Below are 22943 nucleotides of genomic sequence, written 5' to 3' on the forward strand. Positions count from 1 at the left end.
CTTCACAAGTTCCTTACTTCATTTTTGTGAAAATCTCTGTGTTTTAAACATCCCACTCCCCTCCAAAAAAGAAAACAAACACCCCCCCCCCCAAAAAAAACAAAACAAAACAAAACAAACCACAAACAACAAAAAAACCCAAACAAAAACAGAAACCAAACACCACACAACAAAACCGAACAAATCCAAAACAAAACACCAAAAACCCCACACAACCAACCACAAACCAGGTAAGTGAACTGCTTTACAGAAGGCGCCTTCCCAGTTCAGCATCCCAAACCAGTTCTACTGGTCAGGGTGTATCTGCGGCACAAGGAGACAGAAAACCTTTTCCCATCACTCCAGCGTGACTGCATGAGGGTCAGACAATCATATCTATCTTGGCATGGTGCTGATTTACAGATGCTGGCACATGGAATTTAAAGACAAACCATGTAAAATATCCCTTCAAATGCACAAAATCCCAGGTCAGACTGTCAAGCTCCTAGATCTTGTCCCTAGAGCAAATGAACTGGCACAATCAAAATTTTGTGCAAATGGGCCCACCAAGAGAATGGTTTAGAAGACCAGAGTCTTTCCACATGTTTATCTCCCACTATGTTCTACTTTCATGCCTTTTACGGAGAGTAAGATTTTGAAGTAGTATTTGAAATAGATTTTCCTTCCATTACACACCCCCTTTGTTTGTTTGACAAAATGTTGACAAATGTTTAAAACATTTAAATTAGTTCAAAGGAAAGTTTCCCAGTTTCATGTCAGATCTGGATTCTGGCAAACAACGCCTAGAACCTATACATCTTACATACTCCAGATATCTCTCTGTACCCTTCCCTCTCTCATCTGCATAGTCAAAAAAAAATAAAGGTACTGAATATCATAACAGAAAGGCTATCAAAAAAGCTAGAACAGAACAAACAACATGATATTAATTTACCTAATCAACCCAAAACGAGTATTATTTTTGACAGCTGAGCTACCAATGTGTCCACATTGCTCCCTAATGTTAGAGTGCTTTTCACTTTTTGAGTGGGTCAATTGCCACTTGGTGTGTGAATTGGTGTGTGCAGCTGAGGAAAATGTGTTTGATACTTTCATGGAGTACTGTGGCTGTGCGTTTAGTTGGAGTCACAAAGCACATACTCAGGGAGGCCTCATGGATTTAATGTTTGTGATGATGAAGATCCGGATGGGAAAAATCCTCAAGGATTGTTGCTGGTGAGAAGAGCTTCTGTAAATAGAAACAAGGGACTGAACTTTGGCACATCTGTCAGTTATACTTAATTCAAGTTCTAGCAAAAAAAAAAAAAGCTTCAATCTATTTTCTTCTGAACAAATTCCTTTGGAGAGCAGCTAGGTTTTTGGTGAAAACTACAACTTGTGTTATTCCTCTTTCCCCCACACCCCATCCTTAGTACTCACAGAAATTAGATGGATAAGCTTTGACCTCAGCAACCAACATTTATCCATTCTCCCTCAGACATTCAGAGCTCCATTGTGGTGTGGGAGCAGAGCTGCCTTCTCGACATCTAAGTGCAGAGCTTACAGCCAGGCACAACTAAAAGGCAGGCAAAGAGTGCCGCATCACAAAGGAACCAAGCACCATGGAAACTCCACTTTGAGGCATCAGAAATTTTTCTCAGGGGTATCCAGGAATATGAAACAAGTAAATAATTGAATGATAAAATATACAAAAGAAACCAGGAGGAACTGCACTGACAGGTGCACATCACCTGTAAAAATGAAGAATGTGAGTAAATTATCTGACCATCTCACCATTCAGAAGCCATAGACTGTGGCAGTCAGCGACTGCCTACAAGGTTTTGTACCCAATTCGCTTACATCCTTAGCTTGGCCTTCCACTTGGATCTACATCTACCTTCTCTTTTTACTCCAACAGAGCATATTGTATTTTTATATTTATTTATATTTCTTAATACCTTCCTACTTCTTGTCTTCTCTAATTGAACATGCAGTACTGAAGAAGAGCATGGTTTCAGGATGTGATGGAGCTTATTTCCGAGCACAGTACTTGTAAAAAGGTGAGAGTTACCTGAGGCTTCCACATGAAATATTGTACTTATTCTTTTTTTCCTGTAGTCATTCTTAGACTGTCATTTTGTTTTCTCAGGCTATGACAGAAACAACTCTCTAGGTCTTTATCGTGGGATAAAGAAATAACCAAGGAAACAGCCAAACAGTACACTTGAGAGAAACCCTCAGCCCTGTGTTTTTTTCTACCGTTCATCTTAGCTAAGTGCACTTTGGAAATACCAAGACCCTCTTCGATAATGACCAGTGGAAAAGTAAATGACGTTTGTTCACAAATGACTTAACCTTGGCCTAGCTGAATCACTTAAAAAGCCAAGGATGGCTGGAATAGGTTAAATTACATTTACACAGTCTTTTGCAGTATAGCAATGCCAAGATCTCCTTGTGGATTCTTACATCATTCCCACTTCTGTCAATGCACGTCTGGTGAATTAGTACACAGATATACTTATTTCACTGTTCCAACAGTAACACGTGTGCAGCATTTTATTCAAAGCAGAATCCAAACCTTCCAGATTATCACAGGCACCTAGTAAGAAGGTAAGAAAGATTCTGAATGGCAGTTGCACCAAGATGGGCTGTTATGCACGCAGAAACTATTGCTCACCATGTTTGTTCACACTTTCATTTCGGACAACTTACAAGAATGCATGATGTTCTAGAGAGGGGAAAGAAGGATTATGCAAACGACTGTTCCAGCACATCCTTGAACATAAAAAGCCCTCCCAGCAGTATCTTGACCACTAAAGCCAGTATAAGCTCCAGCTGAACTATGTGAATCCCAACCTGATTAGACAGTGTTCCCTTCTTTCAAAATACTATTTTCATAGAGAGGTTAAAAAATGAACTGTCCTACAAGGGGCTGTATAATATTCAATTAACACAATCTACCTTAAGGACTTCCCAAAGATTTCTTAAGGGAAAGATTACTCCTGCAGTCCTTCAGACATCACATCTCTTGGCAGCCATGCTAGTTCCCCTGGATAAGCCTGGCCTGGCAAAGGTGTTAGCCCAGGAGCTCGCATCTCTTTGCACAGCTCAGAATGACATAGCCTTGCCAGCGTAACTCGTGTTCATGCCATCCATGTTGTACGCAGCTTGGAGATCACGAGGGTCTCACTCTTTGTCCGTGGCTGGCACTGAACAGGACCCTGCCTGTGATCCTGATCCTGGTTCCAGTCTGTGCATCCCCAAGTCCAGTTCCTGTCTGCTGCTCAGTCCAGCCCATTTTGAAGGAAAGATATTTTGAAGTGTTCTAGCAAACAATTTTTCATTGCTCCAGGGAGAGGGCTAGCTCTAGCTGCTGCCTGGGAATGTGGCATCAAACACTCCTAGATACAAACACACAAGCTTTCATTACAAAGCCAAAAAAACCCAAATGAACCAGTTTTGAGACTCCAGGTAGTGCAATGAGCCTCTGCACCAATACTGGTAGTGGCAGCACTGGCAATGTGGAAGACCAGCACCTCCACACCCCGAAAGTTCACTTGCCCACTTTGGTTGAGCCCTTTCAGTGTGATCCCACCGAGCACCTGCTGGGACTTCTGATACAAAGCAGCAAGAGATGGAGGAATGGGCTGTATCCAACACAAACTCACACTAAATCACCTCACTCCACTCTATACAACCTTTGATATAAATAGATTCACTCTCCATATTACCAATTCAGAAGATTTTTAAACATGAAAAACAATTTTAATGAGCCACTTGACATGAATATGTCTTCTATCTGAGGTCCTCTTTAGGTTATTACTTGCAAGGTTTTCCCTAGATTAACTAATATTCAGAACATTTTAACAGTCTGCTAATAAATATGTTGAGCCATTGTGCATTTTCAGTTTTTCCCATCAGCAACTGTTTAACTGAGCAGAACCCATTCATAGTACAGACATTCATCCAACAGTTATATATGGTAAGAATGGTATAGAGATCCAGCCATGACTGTAAATTCTGGCCCCAACACCTGCCAACCTCCAAGGTTCTCACAAAGCTCTATGTGTTGCCATTAATAAAAGTCATTCTATCAATTGTACCTGAAAATTTACTTTAAACCCTGAGGACCATCAGATGCCATTCAAAAAAGTACCAAGACTTAATACTATTTTTATATGCTACTTTGAAAGTATAAGCATGATGTTAACACCCACAGACATACTTGAAAGATTCACTTTCCGGCCTCCAACTGTGAGAGGTAATAGCACTTCCAACTTAAGCCTTCAAGTCATCCTTAGCACTAATCAGTGATTTCAGTCAGAGTTCAGATTCTAATACTGCCACAGGGAAACACCTTTCAGTTTTTATTTGTAAGTGGAAACTTACTGTCTGCTTGTGCCTTCTCTGCCCTCTAAATGTCACCTTTTCTCCTGTTTGAAAAAGTTTCTCTAAAAGAAGTCCTTAACAAAAAAATAAAATAAGTTAGGTAGTTTACAAAGCAGTATTACTAATCTAGACAATTATAGCTATAAACTAGACTGACTGTAGAACTATATACACCTTTCCAGAAAACTAAGACTAAATTCCAAATATTGGAATAATTGTGTCAATTCCAACTATTCAGACCCATACACCTTGGTGTTCAAATGCCCAGCCTAATAGCTGTTGTTCCTGACTACAAGTAACCACGAAGGGAAAAAAGGTAAAATTCCTGACCAATACTGTTCACTAAACATGAAGATATCCCTAAGCTTAATACATTAGGATTGAGGATAAACCACTAAGCAGTCAATAGCTTTTGCAACAGCTGCAGGAGATAAAGTCACCTAAGGCTTAATCAAATTAAGTCTTTCCAGTTCATGGGGTTTTATTCTAGCTTCACTCCATCATCACTGGGAGAAAACAAAAACTAGCAGCTCAACTATCCAGTATGTAAATTACAAGAGAAAATAAGGTAGTGTCACAGATGCTTCTGTAACACCTCTGCCTCACTACAGCAGCAAAGCCAGTCCCTAATTATTTCTGATTTAGCAGATACTTTACACTTAGATATCCTAGTAACTGACTGAAGATGATAAAAACCTCAGTGTTTGGTGCGACCCAGGCTCATCATGTGGACAGGCATGCAGCACAACCATTTGCTAGAAGGAAATGGTACCAAAAGGAGCAGCTGAGGAAACAGGGTTTGCTGTGACAAACACTGAGGGCCGTTTATCTTTTCTTCCTTTCAAAGTCATCATTTGCTACAGTGCTTTTCATTTGGTGAGGGTAGAAAGGCTCAACCACACCAAACATCATCTCTTCCTTAAAGACAAATTTTATTGTTGTCAGCATTAACTCAGCTCTCCAATGGGGTTCCAATTTCCCCATATTGCAGTACTCCTGCAAAGAACAGTCTAAGTGCAGAAAATCAACAACTCCAGGCCTCCTGGGGGTTGGACTTCAGAGGAGCTGTGACAATTTAAACCAGCTCAGGATCCATGGTGAGACTGGCCTAAGAGAGCTGCTCTGATACATGGCATCACTGTTCTGTATAAAGCACTAACAATATAGTAAAGCTGTTTTGTTTTGTTTTTTTTTTTTAGTCAGAGTTTAAATCTGTTGGGTGTATTAACTCTCACATGTAGATGGCAAGATCAAAACTCTTGTTTGAGAAGTAACACATGAAATATATTTGAGATGTTCTTAGAACACCAGGAGTATCATAAAATGCCAGCTTCTCCATTTTCGGACTCTTCTCTAAGCAGTGCCTGATTTGCACATGGGGACAATTTATTAGGTTCACCATTCTTGCTTTCTTCAGTATCCCATAATTTAATACAAATCTTGTCTTTAAGGACTGTACTGAACATGTCATCCACAGAATGACCAATCCTCCTTTGAGCAAACAGTTTTGAAGAAAACAGGAGCAGATATCTTCAGTGCAAAGCCACTGATTTTCACCAGTTCTTTTAATTAAGGCTTCACCAAAAAGAAAGATATAGTACCACCTTTAATAGCTGAAAATTAGCACACTCCTTTCAAAACAAATGGTCCTGGAGTGGACTGTATCTCTACCATCAATTGTCTTCCTGAACAAAGTAGTATCTCACTGGTGGCCCTGGCAAGTCTTCCTCTCCATCAATCTCTGGAGCAAACGATACTGTCAAATCCACATACTTCTTATCAGCTGATGGTTTCACAAGCTTTTGCATCCTACAAGGAAATGAAGAACAGTTTATGATATAAGAACTGGCAGTGGGAATTCATGGCCAGGATGAATTTCACTTCTAACAATGAAGTCCAACATACTATAAACCAGATTACAATGGAGAATAAGCTACCTTTGAATTTTGACACAAAACCTGTTCTTCCACCTGAGGTACAGTAAATAGTATTCTACTTTCCTTGTCAGACTTTGCCCATTAGTGAGCTGTTACATTGTTCACTAACAAGTGCTCAGTTCAAAAATGAAAAATGCCCTGTTTCAGATGGGATTCCTCATCTACTTGATTTCTCTTTGGTGTCCTACTGAGGCACAAGGCAAAATGAACTTTCTGTGCAGGGCTCTGGTCAGCAAGTAGGAGAAAATTCTCAATCTACCAATAATGGCTGGTATTAATATATTATTAGGGAAATCACCTTCAATGCAGACACTAGATACACAGTTCTGATGGAAAGCAATTCTGTTGGAGTCAAGACTCTTCAAGTCCTTGAATTTCAAAGGCAAATAAGCAACAAGGGGGAAAAACAGCAGGGATCTGGGACTTCTTCCTCTGTGACCACAATGTGAGTTTAAACTAAGGTAAGCTTGTCATGTCTAGTGCAACCCCTGCCCTTCACTCTCACCAGTCTCAAAAGCTACTGCTATGGCTTGGAAGCTGTACAATACAATATTGAAGTAGAAGGTAAATCAATCACGTTTTTTTACGTATTGCTGGATGTCTCAAAATTATTTTCTTGCCAACTCATATGAGAAATAATTTATTTCTATTCCTCACAGGTCACTTTGAGAAAGATTTCCCTTCTGGTCATCCTTTAGCACACAGGTCAAAAAGCTGCTTTCCCCAAAGTACTTGTTCCATTGCAAGAACACAAAGCATTAGCCTCTTCTCAGCAGAGATACTGAGATTATATCCATTTGTATGAGGAAACCCCAAGTTACAGACTAAGGCAGATAGCTATGTCTCTAAAATCTGCTTTCAAGAAGTATACTGGCAGTCAACACTGTAAATCTGAAATGAAGACAGTCTTGCAACACTTGTCATATTAAAGAAAGGCTTTAAAAACTTTAGGAAAAAACAAACACACAAACAAGACCAAAATTTGTCATGGAAACATCTTATAAAGCCTTTGGGACTGTTTGTAACAGAACCCCAAGTTGCTGTAACTACACGGAAAGCTTAAGCCAAGTCTCAGGGTAATAAATCCTGATATTCACAAGAAGGTGCCTTCGCACCATACTTTTGTCTTCATTACACACCTTACTCATTCAAAATGATTTATACAGCTGCAGGAGAAAGAATATAAACAATTTATACTGAGGCAGGCTGTAAATTCAGATCCTGGTCCAACAGGTTGTAGATTTTTTTTTTTCTATAGGAAGAAGTTACCTTTATTCTTTCCCAAACATTAATGATTAGCAACTGCTCAGAGAAAACACTGCTGTCAGAGACACATCCTTATGATACAACCAGTGAACATAATTTGTAGGTGCACTCATATCCTTGCATCCATTTTCCAGATATACTTACGTCAGTTTTAATCTTTTAATATGACCTGGCATCACTGGAACATACAGCATTTTGACTCCCTGTACGACCATAGTTGGTTCAATTCCATATTTCTCCTGGAATTCACAAATTTAAACTTATTAAAGGACTAGGGCAACTGCACAAGCCACCAGATACAACTATTGCTAATACCATAGCTAATTCAAAACCATAGGATCCCAACCAGAAAACTTGCAAACGCATGGACAATGGCAGATGTTTTATTAAGATACATTTGAACCAACAGAATTAACAAAAACCTTGAAAATAGGCTTGGACACATTTACTCAGAGACATTCCCATTGATATTAATTTTTTCCAGAATTAATTCAGTTTAAACAACAACTTGGCAAAAGAAAAAAAAAAAGCCCAAACCAGCCACCCAAAACAAGAAAACCCTTTCCTCTCATCTTGTATTAACCCAGTACAACAGACGATAACTTACTCTGACAGCATTTATGAAGTCCAATAGAGTAAAATCCTCTTTCCCATAAATTGTCCATCTGTCCCAGATTGTAAACGATATCCCATTTCTGTTTTAAAAAGAGAAAGGTTGTTTGTTACTTTCCAACATAAACTCAGGCACTTCCCTTAAACACATGTTGAAGAATTGCTCTCTGTTCTAGCAACTTGCTGTTTTATCTTGAGGAAAAACCTCTTCCCTCTCTGCTGCCTTTTCTCCAGCCTTTTGACCCAAGGAAAAGACACACTAAGAGCTCTGAGTCAACATGGTATCTGGCAACGAACTTCCTGAGCTTTCAGACCTACTGAAAAATAGCTTTTGTATTGACCAAGACAAGTGTGTCCAGTGTCACCAGGATGTTTATTAAGAAATGTGCTGCACATCTAACTCCTCTACATTTTGAAAGCCTAGCTAGCCACAGCTTCCACCAAAAACAAATTTAAGCTCTTAAAAAATCACTATTTTTAAAATTAGGACAGAAGAGCATGTGATGAACTTTCCAAATGGAAAGTTCTTGAGCAACGCTCTCTGGGGCACTCTTGGCAGTACTAACACCTTACACCTTTAGCAATGTATGGTCTGCTAAGGCTCTTACACCTTCGGCAGTACATAACAAAAGGATAACAGAGTTTGATGTCAAGTACTAAGTGATTCATTATCTTCCAAGTTTAAAGAACAACCAAAAAAAACCTTTCCAGTATCTAGAACATTTAATTGGAGTATGACCCTGAACTGTGGTTCCATCACAGTACTGCAACGTGAGCGCACAAGGCCTTAGTCTGGTTGTTGATTTAGTAGCTACACAAACATCGCACTTCTTGTACTGGCTCACCAAGTCGTAAGCATCAAATAGCAGGTTTCCAAATACCGCCCTCTGCCACTGTTCTTCCTACCTGATTTCTGTTCTTCTTACTTCAGCAGTTTTTGTAAAGACCATGATGGGAATGGCTAAGTTCAGAAAACAGTTCTTGTACGCTGCAGCTGAGAAGCCACCCACAACTTTAATGAGTTCCAGTGCAACCTGCAGCAAATAAAAATCACACAGTTCCATGAGACCAAACACCGGTTTTAGGTACTATGTGATCAGCACTAGTTTAGTTAAGAGGCCAGCAATGAATATAAATAAATATAATAAATAATGTCTTTGACAACTGGCACAGTAAACCACATCCGGAGATACAACCCAAATATGCCACCAAGAAATCGATTCTGTCACTGCTAATAAAAATATTTAAAACGTTCAAAGCATTCCTAATACAGAACTCTTACCAAATTGTTTAATTCAAGACACCTCCACAAAACATGCAGTTCTGCTGAGGGGCACAAATGTTAACTACCACAGAATAGATCCTTTACACTCCTGACATCGGCACTCTGACAGAAGTTAGTAATAATTACAGAAAACAAACCAAAATGCTGACCTTCAACTCCTCTTTCTGGTCAGCAAACCAGAAATAGAAGCACTAAGAGCTTAACACAGCTAGATCAAAGAGCGATGTACTGTACTAGTACATGAGAAAAAAAGTTTGAAATAAGCCCATTTCTTTAACGAGGCTCCATCAGGATAGTGTTAATCAATATCCAGACAACAGTGGGTTTAGGCAAGGAAGAGCAAGAGAAAGCAACATGCATTTTAAGCATTTTAAAAAGCACACTCACCAGCCCTGACACTGCAGCAGTAGCTGTTGCAATTGCAGGAATAATCTTTCCAGCAATGCGCTTTGTTTTGAACCGATCTGCTGGTTCGATATTGTACATCTTGGCTCGCAAGTTTGATGCTGCTGTTATGAAATCTATATGCCCATTACTATCGTCATCTTTTTCAAAAGAGATGGGCTTCATTTTCAAGTCATCTGCTCATGAAACCAAAAAAGGAGCAAAAATTATTATTAGAAAACTGAAGGGGTCCTAAACATACATTTTATGGAAATAGAACCTTGAATTTAAAATTTCACATTTTAGAACCTGATGCCTTACTTAAAACTTGCCTTCCCTTGCTAGAAGCACATACGAAAGAAGTAACAACAGAGCTCTGCAATTTTATTTTCCTTGCCACACCAGGAATAGATTTTGGACAGTCCTACAGATGTTTCTTATGTACCCACCTTGCCATAGCTCCCTCCTGTGAGAATTCCCTCTATAAGCTTTATCTGTAACAATTTCAGTGTGGACTCCATAGCATGGGAGGCAGAGGTTAGGTAATCTTTCCCCTCTGTGTTCACAGGCTAAAAACGCACATGTGTAGTTGTTGCCCAATGACCTCTTCATGTGGCCAAGCACAAAAATGGGATTTGAGTATCCCCATTTTAACATATCTAGAAGATGCTGAAGACAACTTTAAAAGTCTTCACAATTCAGGGTAATTTCAGATTGATTCCTTTAAGTTCTACCTCTCAGCCATCAGGGCTGTACTTGGATGCAGGTATAACAGAGACCCCTAAAACTTGCAGGAATCTCAGAATTACAGAAACACAGGGAAATATCAAGCAATAAAGAGAGTTATCTGCATGGCACTTCAGAGATCAGCTATTTGTTTCTTGCAGAACTACAGAACTGCTTTACCCAAACAAAGACGTGGACACTAGCTGCTGGCAGTGCAATTGCAAGATGCTGCTCAGCTGTGACGCTGGTTTATACTACTCACTTTCCAGAGCTTCATTGGACAGTATGGACTTCTCCAGCTGGAAAATAGCATTCCTTTCATCCTCACTACTGACGGCAATATGATCTGGTTTTCTTGCAGTCTCATCAGTCTGTACAACCTGCAAGTTGTGCACAGTGTTTGAGGAACACATGAACTCCGTACAGCACAAATGTGAAGTGTACTAGATGCCCTGGCTTCCCTGCAAGCTTCCCTCCCCAGTTTAAGAGAGACACAGACTTACTGAAGCAAGCCCAGCCAAGGGCCACATAGACCATTAAGAGACTTGGAGCATCTCTCATACAAGGAGAGGCTAAGAGAGCTGGCACAGTTCAGTGGGATCTCCATGTGTAAAAGTATCTGATGGGGGAAGTACAGAAGGTAGAGCCAGACTTTTTGACTGGTACCCAGTGACAGGACAAGGGGTTATGAGCACAAACTGCAACAAGCAAAATTCCAGAAGAAACATAAAAAAACATTTTAAAGAAAAAAACAATTAATCAGAACCACCAAAATTGTGAGGATGGTTGAAGAGGTAGCCAAGAGACGCTGTGGAGTCTTCATCCTCAAAGATATTCAAAGCCTGAAGGGACACAGTCCTTGTTGACTTGCCCTACCTGCCCCTGCAAGGGGGTTTGACTGGGCAATGCCCAGGGGTCCCTTCCAACTTCAACCATTCTGTGATTCTGAGCCAAAACATAGTTTTTTCTTCACGAGGCAAGCATTCATGAGACAAGTGTTAACAGTGGACAAGAGAATATGAAAACACCCTGAATATTTGCTAATTTTAAATGATGACTAATGTCAGCCACTGCACACTAATACTTAAGCTGTTCTGAAGGTAACACTTCAAAAATAAACATAGAAGTGATGACACATCCTTAATATTACCAAGAAAGAAATAAAAAATTTACACTAGTCTAGGATTGCTTTAAAGTTGCTTATGAGTAACACTTTATTACTTTTATTAAAGAAGTACAGAATCATATAAACTTTGAAGAAGCTTGCAAACTTACAATCAGACCCATGCATGGAAAACGATGCTACAAATTACTTGCAAAAGACAAACCCCCCCATATCTTGCATTTAGCATTCGATACATAGATACCTTAGCTATATCCAGTTAAAGCAGTCCTGTATGCCATGTTCTTGTTTCCCCAAAATACATTTTAATTTGTATTTGGTTTTGATCAGCATCAGTGAAAGAAGTAGTTGGAGATGTGAGACCCTGCTGGTGGATTTGTTTTTTCTTTAAAGTAAACATCATACTTACTTTGTTTGAAGGTCTAAACTCTGGTACCTTCACAGCTGAAATTATCTTCAAAATAGTTTCCTCTGACAAATCCTGTAATGTTTAGAAGAAAAATGGTTTAAACACACGTCAACTCAAAAGGCCCCCTAACAAAAAACACTCTATAACCTGTAGCATTTCAAAGAATACAAAAGCAACCCACAAATATTCAATGACGTTTTTGTGAAACATCACTGAAACACCAAGTGACATTTCAGTTGCTATAATGAACCAGAGAGGTGTGAAGCACTTGAAAATTGAACACAACTGAAGAGTGAATGTGACTTAGAGGAAGATCCAATTAGAGAGAAAAATAAAAAGGGTAATGAGAAAAACAAAGGATAAATGGCATATAGGCTACAAATAGTAAAAAAATTAACTCCCAGACCTTAGCTAAGACACTTAAAAATGCCTTAAAAGAGAACTTTCAGATCAGTTATTACATTACACAGGAAATGGGTCCATCAAAATAAGAATATCCAAGTTCGGTGCTTACTGAAAACACCTAATACACTAGTAATTTCTTTTCCGCATTAGGAATTTAAACAAAGACGACCAAGTGCAGGCATTAGGAATTTAAATAAAGATGACCAAGTGCAGGCAGTTGCTGATCAAACACTGCTGAAGGACAGATCACTTGCAGAATGACTTTAGTAAGTTCTTGGAAAGAACTGGCAACTGGACATCAGACCAAAGCCGAATATGTACGTCCACGTTATGAGATGGGATCACTGTTACAATATGGATTACCTTCTCTGTGACAGGAACGCAGTACACTGTTGCAAAGAGTTTTGCTGCACTCACAATGAAACCGTAGTGCCTGAAGGAAAAGAGGAAGATAATTTTTGTTTGGTTCTCTTTTTACTTCAGTTGCCCAAAAGAAGGTTTGCAACCACATTCAAAGATATCTCAAATAGACACAGAAACAGGATTCCAGCCTTCAGCACAGCCTAATATAGACGACACATTTGGAAGGGCTCAGATGTCCTCCCCAAAAATAAGAAAACTTTAAGTGCAGTTATTTAATGAAAACCACAGTAAACCTCTTAAACCTCTGCAGTCAAGAAAGTAACTACAAACGCTCACGTGACACATGATGATAATAAAAAGCCATCTAGATCAGACCCAAATCATGATGAAGAGGTCTCTTCACTAGGTCATTTTGGGTAGTCATTTTATCATGGGGGCAGGAGAATCTGACAGCAACAAGTCAGTAATCCTGTCATGAGACAATAAATGCAACAGGTTGTTCTAAGTCATTTTACATTCGATGTTGTCAGAACTTCCCACAGCACGCTCCAAGCTCATGTCAGTGAAAGTTAAATTACCTGCAGTGAAAGTGAGAGACAGTTCACCAAATCTGCCACAGCAAGACTATGCACTAGTACCTGTCAAGTACCATCCCAAGTTTTTGTGCTATGAAGCTGCTGTCTTGCATGTTCTGTTGTGGGTGAGTTTTATAGGATGCTGTAAAACGTATCAGAGGCAGTACCATACTTACAAAGGATCACTAACTTCAAACTTCACTGGGAAAGGTGGCCTCTTTGGTGACTGCCAAAACAAACCTGGGAAGAAGAGTTAAGATGAAATCCTAGGCAATCAGGAACAGCAAGGCACAACAGGCACAAAGGGGCATTTGTACTTACTCCCATCTTTTAATCGTGTATCGAGAGGAAATGAATGAAGGAGCTGAAGAGCCTGAAGGAAATGTCAGAGTAGCTTTAGTAATTTGTCACATACAGACTGACATGACCACACTAAATCACACCTTTTTAGTAATGATGCGAAATCTTGATACAGCTTTTGAGACATTCCAACACATAGTTGAATTTAACAAGTTTGAAAAAATATAATCTAAGACGCCTGTGTTGAGATGGAGAACTTAAAGACACAAGTACTACTAGACAACAGAGTGACTTGTTCTTCCTGAGAGTCACAGGACAAAGATGACAATGTCATCTCATCTGTCCAAAGCCCAAGCAAGACACTTAATCCAATGAGCAAAGTGTTCCCCTAACCCTGTTGTCATTTTAGGATTCGTGCAAGCTGATTCACAATTGGGAATGCTGTGTTTATTTCTCGACATGACAACTACCACCAGGATTTCCACACATACAGATACTATATATTTATAATTACACACCACCACTATGATGACATCTTTCCTACCAAATTGCACACACACACTTTAAGCAACACTGGGAACCAAATATTCAGAATAGAAATTCAGATATTCAGAACAGAACCTCATTTCTAGGTCTTACCTACTTACCTTATGGATAAAATACTTCTCAAATTTTAACCTTGCTAGTTCCACACACTGTGTCCAACTTCGGGGTCTTCTACTGAGTGTTTTAATAACATGAAAACAGCCTTCTAAACTCTCCCCTGACTGTATTCTCTAGACAGAGAAGGAAATATGAAAACGTTAAAAAACAGACAAGATTCTTCCCAATCTAGTCCAAGGGTAATTACAGTTTTAGTAAGTTACAGACAAAACGAAACGGTGGATCACTTTGTGAAACGTAATCCTTTATGTGATCCTCTCCACTGGGTTTTTTCACAGGTGCTGTATTCTACTTGATGTATTTCCACCAGCCCGGCTAACCATAAGCCATTACAGACTCACAAGAAAAAATATTAAACAACTGAGTCTGATATATTACACTGCTGAATTCACTCAAAACTATGTTCTCCCTTCATTTGTGGCAGCTGGTTGTGCAGCATGATGTCTACTATACACTTGTTAGCAGTGCTTCAATATTTCTGATATTTTTATATCAAGTACAGAGCACACAGGAGCTAGAGAAGCAGCCCCTGCACAAGACTTCAGTTCTTAATTATGAGACGCAGCAGAAATTCCCATTCAAATGAAAGATCAATTAACGACTTGGCCAAACATGTATTTGGGTTTTCTGAATAAAGTCCAAAATCTCACTGAAATTAAATGGAATAAAACATTAGCTCAAACCCTGCATTTTACCTCTGCAACATTCTCCTACCTGTAAAACTTCTTCTGCAGATGGGTATGTTTGCCAGAATTTGTTAAACAATGAAGGCTTGTGAGAAAATAAACTTTCAAACTAGGAAATAAAAAGAACAAATATCACATTTTGCGAGTAGTATTTCAGATGCTCCACTTCTCCAAATACACAGTAAGTTATGATGAAAGCTTATTCCCTTACCTTGTCTCTTGCCCACTGTATTGTATGCTCAATGGCAGCTGGGAAAGACTTCAAGGTGCAAAAAGGTATTTCTTCTTCTGGTGGATCCCGCTGTAATTGTGGAGAATTGTGGGTAAATGCAAATTTATTAAAGTTTCTTGCTAATAACAGCATGAAGACTAGACTGTGTAAACTTAAACCTCCACTGTCGTAAAATATGAGGTGACTCACTTATGCTTAGAACAAAATTTGTTTTATGAAAACGAAGGTATGACTTCCTGTTTATGAAGAATAGTCTAAACTCAACACTTGAAAACAACCAGTGAATTTCTACCTTGTGAAGGCAGTTTCACAAGAACTTAGAGAGACACTGCAGGAGTCTGGAGGTTCTTTTTCCGCTTCCCCAGGCAATCAGAACTGTTATGCACACTTGGAGAAACTGGCAGATCAACACCTACTTGTATTTCTCCTACCTGCCTGTGGAGGTGATCGTCACCAAGAACCAAACAAGCAGGCAGAAAGGAGTTTAAGAAAGGCACCCACAAGTACAACACCTGCTTGCAAATGAATTCTGGGACTAGATTCTTATTTAAAAGGGAGATTTAAAAGAAAAAGAAAAAGTCAGTCCCTTGGAAACACTTCAAAATTGGGACTTTTTCCAAAGTTTGCATTTTACGATTCATATAATAATTATTTCCTAATAGTACTGACCCTCAGCAACTAATATGAGCCACTTAGATATATAAATGATTAAATTCTCAGAGGGCATTATGGGACTAGCTATTGAAGGTAAACTATGGTCTTAAAACACTTACATGACTATTATACGACTCTGTCAAATGAGGCACAATAACTTCTGTGTGTCCTTTTGTTCCCATGGTTCCAGAGTCTATCAGAGGACGCAGGTTTGCTACACAGCGACTTACATGGAAAGACACAGATTGTCAGGATCAGACTGATCACCACGCTCTTGCCTTGCAGACATGATCGGGGTGTAGCCAGAACTGACTCCTTAAGCCTTGAGAAGAGCGGAAAGCTTGCACCAAACTCAGGAAAAGAAGAGCTTAAATAAGAAGAGCTATTTCAAGACAGATGAGGATACCATAAACCTGAGCCAATCTGGATAAGAAGCATTAGTAATTCTATTTAAATGTAAACTTTCCTACTTATAAATTTAAATACATACTCTTATGCGTAAGTAATTCAGCCTTAAGACTGTCACAGTATTCTCCCCGTCATCGGAGCTAGACAGCTATTTACTTCCAAGGACTCACTCCCAGGCTCTCTATGTGACGTGTACCAGCCACATGATAGCAGAACTGGTTTCCAACACACGAATGAACCCCTTCCACCGCCCAGCCAGCATCCCTTATCAAGGAACAAGAGAAATCTGAGCAAGTTGCCATCAGATCTTACAAGCAGTTCCAGATCAGGAAGATTAAGAACCAAAAAGCAGAGTTCAAGTAAGAAGGCGAAAAGTAGCCCTTGCTTCCTTTCCGCAACCCACCTATCAATGTATCGCCGTGCCTCAACATTGTCCAACGCTGTCACGATCACATCTTGCTTGGTATAGAATTCATCACTGTACGTATTTTCAGTGGCTGGACAAACTTTGTTAATATAGGAGTCAATTTTTAAGTGAGGATTGATGTTCAGAGTTGCTTCTGCTGCAGTATAGCTTTTAGGTTTCTGAAATTATAAACACATACATATATATAAAACCAGTATCCAGATAAAGAGCATCTGGGACACAGAAGTATCACCTTCATTTGCTCATCAGACTTTGATAGAAATGTTAGCATGCAAAACATACAACAAAGGAAATTCTTTAATCATACACCTCCCTCACAAATCAATGTCATCTTAATCTATTTTTTAGTTTTATTTAAAGTAGCGGGTCAGAGACCACAAGGTGAAAGTGCTTAAGTGGTGCAGCAGAAATGTATCAAGTAACTGGAACTGATGTCACATGCTCTTAAAGTGCCATAAGAAAAGAGCAGTTCACGACTGTCAGCTGATAAACCCATTTGTTACTGTGACTATCTCTACGCAGCACATACAAACACCTGTGAATAATCACATTACTGCAAGGAATTCCACATTTCAAAAGCTAAAGTGAAATATCATTTTTCACCTGTCTGACACTTCTACCCATTTTAATATACCACATTCAATTATCTAGGGGTCAGCACTTAAAACACCAGAACTCAAAACAGCATGGTTTCTGAAATCTTGCATTGTTCACGTTCTATTTATCCACTTGAAATGTAATTTGTTCCCAGATTTGCTAGACATAAACAGGGGACAGAACATTCAGCTGCTGGGTTTTGGGCAAGAGAATCCCTTTTCCCCATTGCTGTCAAAACTGAGCCACTTTTTAAAATTTTGTGCTGTGTTTGCTAGTACAGGGATTTTCTATCTGCTTCTTAGAAAATAAAAATTCTGTTCATTTACTGAACATACATGTTTTTTCCTCAAGCTATCTTCCAGCTTAATGAAGACTGAATTAAGACAGAATTTAGCAATTTAGGTCAAGTCCCATTAGCTGTAGCTCTTCTATTGAGAAGACTTCTGCCTGCGCCGTGTATTTTTTGTTGTTTGGTTTTATTCTCTCTGAATTTCAATGGTATACTACGGCACTTCTGGCATATTAACTCATTGCAGCTTCCTCTGCAGCACAGCATTCAGCACACAATTCTTTCTTCGCAAGTTCAAGATATTTCATTAGTCAAAAATACTAGTACAAATTAAGATCAGACCACCAAGTTTTCTTGATTGATACTGGTGACAAGTGGGGTGCCAACATAGCCTAGGTATTGTTTTAAAAGATACTGGGGTTTGTTACAGCCTTTAACTCTTTTCTGGACAGAGGTATATACATCCACAAGTTCAGCTCTCAGAAGGGACACAGGACAGGGAAGCAGAACAACAATCCAGAAAGCTTATTGAACAAAAAAACCCTACCTGTATGTGATAAGGTCGAAAAAGAAACTGCCTGTTCAGGTTGGACTTCTCTATCAAGTCTGGATCTGTAATTGTAACCTAAGTCAGAAGGGGCAAAAGCAACAGCTGAAGTTATAATTTTAAGTGTATCACTGAGCAACAACCTGAATGAAATCTCCACAGAAGCTTGTCAAAACAAAGCATTCCTGTCGGCATCCACTGTGGCTAACAGCTCTGCCTATACTAACACTGGCTGATTAAATTCTGGTTTAAAATCCAAAATACATGAAGACTGCTCCACATATGTTCTGCTTCTAATTGCACATAATTTCTACTCTGTGCTGGGGTCATTTTACACTCTGAAAGGAGATCAACCTGAAATAAGGTTTAGGCTTTTAAAAATGTTTAAATAGTCTAAAGTATTTAATTATTCCTTGCCAAGTAACTTTTTAATAAGCAAAGTGAAGTTAATGGGTGACTTACCAATCCTTTGTCTTGTCCAGTACCAACACCAAGAAGTGCAAAGTTTTTTAGCATTTCACAGCCGATCGCTCCACAGCCAACCTGAAGAAAAATCACATTTTTGGAGTCAGAAATGTAAGTGGAAACCATAAAGACAAGTATAATAGACAAGTCCCATCGCAGTTTCGGACCATTTATTCTGCAGTTGCACCCATCAGGGCTGCTCTCACTATTTTGAAGACAGTGGATGTTAGCTGTGTCAGAGCATTTGCAAAAGTCAGGCATACTCACCAAGAACACATTCAAATCATGCAGCTTCTGGCACAGACCGTCTCCAATACAAACCCTCAAGGCATCATACCTATCTCCCCTATGCAAGGCACAAGAGAGAAGACCAGAAGAGTGGTTCAGCTGCCATTTATCATGGTAGTATCACTCATGCCAAACTGAACTTTGACACAAACCAAGAGAATCAGACCTATATATCATACCCTATAATCCCTGTTCTTCCCACGCTCAAACAGGACAGACGTTCTCAACCCCAATCCCCTCCCTGCAGCAAACTGCTCAGAATTAACTTTAAAAGGCATCTTCCCAGTGTGCTTGAGACTCAGATGTGAAAAGCAGATAAACCAGCAGACTGTACTTATATTTACCGTGGGAGAAATTCTTCAGAGCCCATCTTTTCTAGAGGTGTTACAATGTCTAGCATGTCTATATACAGCTGTGAACAAAAGTAGAAAAACAACACAGTAAAAACCTGTGAGAAACACTGTTATTTTTGTTTAAAAAACAAAGTAGATATTTCCTATGTATAAGAGTCTAGAAATTAGAAGCACTAAGATTTTACTGTAAGTGGAAGACTATGCAGCATTCAGCTCCCCACAGTTCACAATTTCAGTGAACAGGAAAAAGCACCTGGACACAGAGGAAAACAACTCACTGCAATCTGAGTCACAAGCTTTTGATTTCTGAGAGGCATGTTACCCCTCTAAATCCTCCAAATTAGAGTGTGAAATTTTTCAATCTGACTTTATTCTGACACTTGCCCTGAGAGTCTAAAAGCACAGCTCTTGCGTACAGTAGCTTGGGCTGACAACTAGACTTTATCACACCTTTAAGCCATGCACTCTCCTTGCTTGTGGGGAAAAAAGAATGTGATGCCTGAACCCCAAATATGAAAATTTTAAATGAAACTGGCCACACTTCCATTGTACACTTAAAAACCATCATATTTTTTCATAAACTAAGTCTCAAGTCTTTTTTCCTGTTATAGAAGTTGTTTAGGTTATTTTGATCATATAGCATTTACACATAATCATACATTTATACCATCACCATCAAAATCAAGATACAAAAGCCAAACCAGCCTCACCCACTGCTGCAATGGAGAAAATTTTCCTGTCACTGCTTTCAAGACTTCCTGGCTAGCAACACCACCCACTGCTGCAGCCAGAGGGGCCAGAAACCCCTGAGCAGTCCTGGACAGCCATTTCACTACATTTTCATCCACTTGAGGCTGAAAAATAAGACATAATAAGAGATTTAGCCCTTCAGTTGAGGAAGTTAGTGCTCAGTGTCACAGATTATTGTTCTTCAGAAAAAGACAGAAAAATTATTTCACTCTGACTAGCAAAATGGTTTCCAGACAAGGCAGATCCACTGTATGCCCTGTACTTCTAACAAGCAGTTATCTAAAAACCGGATTCACGCAACCACGGAATTCAGCCCTCATATAAGGTGAATATTTGTTTGAACTTGTGCTGAAACACTATCCTGTTTCCTTGCACAGCCTTCAGAAAGCCAACCGATCCATATAAAGATGAATACAAAGAGAAGAACGATGGCCAACAACCAAAGAATGACCTTTAGGCAAGTAAACGAGCACAGCAAAATGACTCATAATGACGCTGATTTGTTACTTACTTTGTTTTCCAGTGTTTCACTTATAGACATGGCTATTTTCAGCATTTCCTCAGCATCTTGAAGGCATCTAGACACCCAGATAGAAACAATAATGATCACTTAAACATTCCAGAGTCCTTCTAGGAAACACAGCCAAGGGAGAACAAAGCACTGGGTAGAGCAGCAAGAGTTTGGCAATTAATACTGGCTTTAACAGTGAGCAATAAAGAATTATTAGCTCAAGAACAGGACTCTCAGTGGAGAAGCACCTGTGCAAGTCCAGTTTCAAGATTCATACTTTGTAATCAGTTTTGTCTTGTTTAACCCAAAATCAGGCACATCAAGAACTACAGCCGAAAAAGTAACCTTGAAAATTATAAACAAATCTTTCAGACCTTTTAAAAAAAAAAAATCTGTAAGCTATAGGGTAACTCAGGAATCGCTGAAACAAATTTTCCTTATTAACCCTACAACGGGAAGAAAATGGAACTGAGAAGAATTTCACCAGAAGGATTTTCTGTCTACCTGGGCCCAGAAAGTGCCATTGCTATATTGGCAAAACCCTGTTAACCCACACATGCATCAGGTAACATTTTTCATCTAAATTTCAACTTATTATTTCTATGTTATCTATTAAGTGACAGACAAGGTGCCCTGCTGCACGTCAAACCAGTAACTACAGTAAAAAAAGGGATCTGTCCAATTTAAGGTCTCGTGAACACGAGACTGCTGCATTACCCAATGTTGGGTCCGCGACCAAAGTTCTCCTGGAAGTGGTTCAAGGCAAGCATGGCAACATGGGTCTGCAAAGGTGCCTGTTAAAAAAACAGTAGCTGTTGATCAGTTAGAAACATGAGAAAACTGAAGGAAACAAAAGCAACTATTTGAACTCTTCTGTTACCATTTCACTTTCTCATTTTGTAGTCATTTTGCTCCAAAAAAGTTTTTAAATAGCATTAAAAAGTGAATTTTAAATACCTTACAGGTGTTCTTACAAACTAAGATTATGAAGTATTACTCAGTAACAATGCAAAACCCTTCACTCACATTCAGCACCCACTTAAACTGAGTCCAGTGAGTCTCCAAAAGAATTTAGTGCTGAAATTGCAAAATGCAGTGATCTCTTTTTATTAGACATTAGATCGCATTGCATTTTGCCAAACCTCAGTAACAAAGCCCAGCATTAAGGATCAAAAGCAGAAAATATGAACAGGGAAGTCAGAGTTTGCATCATCAAACAACAACAAAAATCATTACCATCTACTTTTTTTAGGTTAAAATTTTAATGAGCCTGAGACTTACAGGCCTTGCATGTCCATAATCTTTCACCAGAACTGTATTGGAGGCAAATACTGCAAGCTTCCTCTCAGACTTGAAAAATACCTCTGAATCTTTTTCAAAGGAAAAATAAAATTCTCACACTGTTCACTCCAGCTCACAACCAACATATGATCAACTTCTGATTATCCAAGCTTTGATTACAATGTGATTTTTACCAACCAAACATCATCATTAAATACAGGAAAAATCACTGTGGCACTTGCAAAATTTACACGTCCATGAATTAAAGACTTATCAAAACCTTGAGATTTTAAACAGCATAGGAGGCTGAGAAATGCATATTCAATATAGTTGGTGCAGACCACAAATAACAAGCTTCCACAACAGTCTAAACCATAATGAACTGATACTGAGCTCTTATTTCACTCTTTAAACTTATATTTAGCTTCTACAGAATAGAGTTAGGAAATTATACTGTTATACATGTAAAGCTGCAGATTACATTCCACATAGTTTTAACATTCAAGCACTTACACCCAAATCTCAAGAAGCTAATTACCTCAGGCTTGCTAAAATCCGCAACAAGGCATAATGGATTTGTCAGCTGCTTCTCCAACCGTTCCTGCAAAAACAGCATTCATGATTACAACACAGCCACTTAGGGACATGACAGTCACTGCTACCTGACAAAACATTTCCTGGAGAGACTAAGAACCAAATATCCTTTCTTACTAGCATTTCTATAACACCATTAATTAATGACACAGAAGATGCATAAATAATAATCTACCGCAAGTTTTGTCAATCACATGTGTCACAGATACATTTCACATCCTGGTGCCAAGACTCAATTTCTGAAACAGCTCCAAGGTTGCCTAGCAGAGATTTTATAGGCAACTAGTGGCTGGTGGCTTGCAGAATTTCCCAGCTCAGCAAGAGCTGGAAGCTACTGCTGCACAGAGACATGCTATTGAGCTGAGCGTTCTCATAGCAGAAGCAGCTGGTCCTCACTCCAGCTCTTTAGAAGAACTTGAGGGCAGTCACGACCTGTTCTCTGTGG

General features: G+C 39.2%; 1 protein-coding gene and 1 long non-coding RNA gene across 3 annotated transcripts in view; one reads left to right on the forward strand and one right to left on the reverse strand.

Moving 5' to 3' along the window:
• The first annotated feature begins 1599 nt into the window (after positions 1 to 1599).
• LOC110365844 (uncharacterized) lies at positions 1600 to 2243 on the forward strand. The gene is made up of 3 exons (XR_002425727.2): positions 1600 to 1747; positions 1974 to 2039; positions 2129 to 2243. It is a non-coding gene; the product is annotated as an uncharacterized LOC110365844 (long non-coding RNA).
• A 3040-nt stretch (positions 2244 to 5283) lies between these two features.
• Positions 5284 to 22943, reverse strand: part of UBA6 (ubiquitin like modifier activating enzyme 6) — a 29139-nt gene continuing 11479 nt past the window's right edge. The window contains exons 12-34 of one of the 2 annotated variants that reach the window (XM_005511927.3): positions 22443 to 22505; positions 21341 to 21417; positions 20624 to 20690; positions 20073 to 20216; positions 19354 to 19421; positions 18989 to 19067; positions 18719 to 18799; positions 18257 to 18334; positions 16800 to 16981; positions 16108 to 16213; positions 15314 to 15403; positions 15131 to 15211; positions 14401 to 14529; positions 13775 to 13826; positions 13630 to 13693; positions 12879 to 12948; positions 12111 to 12182; positions 10841 to 10958; positions 9856 to 10049; positions 9090 to 9217; positions 8179 to 8266; positions 7716 to 7810; positions 5284 to 6177 (exon numbers count right to left, since the gene is read on the reverse strand). In XM_005511927.3, coding sequence (XP_005511984.1) covers positions 6042 to 6177; positions 7716 to 7810; positions 8179 to 8266; positions 9090 to 9217; positions 9856 to 10049; positions 10841 to 10958; positions 12111 to 12182; positions 12879 to 12948; positions 13630 to 13693; positions 13775 to 13826; positions 14401 to 14529; positions 15131 to 15211; positions 15314 to 15403; positions 16108 to 16213; positions 16800 to 16981; positions 18257 to 18334; positions 18719 to 18799; positions 18989 to 19067; positions 19354 to 19421; positions 20073 to 20216; positions 20624 to 20690; positions 21341 to 21417; positions 22443 to 22505 — 2262 coding nt within the window. In that variant the 3' untranslated portion in view covers positions 5284 to 6041. The remainder of the gene's footprint in view (positions 6178 to 7715; positions 7811 to 8178; positions 8267 to 9089; positions 9218 to 9855; positions 10050 to 10840; positions 10959 to 12110; positions 12183 to 12878; positions 12949 to 13629; positions 13694 to 13774; positions 13827 to 14400; positions 14530 to 15130; positions 15212 to 15313; positions 15404 to 16107; positions 16214 to 16799; positions 16982 to 18256; positions 18335 to 18718; positions 18800 to 18988; positions 19068 to 19353; positions 19422 to 20072; positions 20217 to 20623; positions 20691 to 21340; positions 21418 to 22442; positions 22506 to 22943) is intronic. The other variant, XM_021300393.2, reaches the window with a different exon arrangement.

This window comes from Columba livia, chromosome 4, assembly GCF_036013475.1.
Source record: "Columba livia isolate bColLiv1 breed racing homer chromosome 4, bColLiv1.pat.W.v2, whole genome shotgun sequence".
NCBI lineage: Eukaryota > Metazoa > Chordata > Aves > Columbiformes > Columbidae > Columba > Columba livia.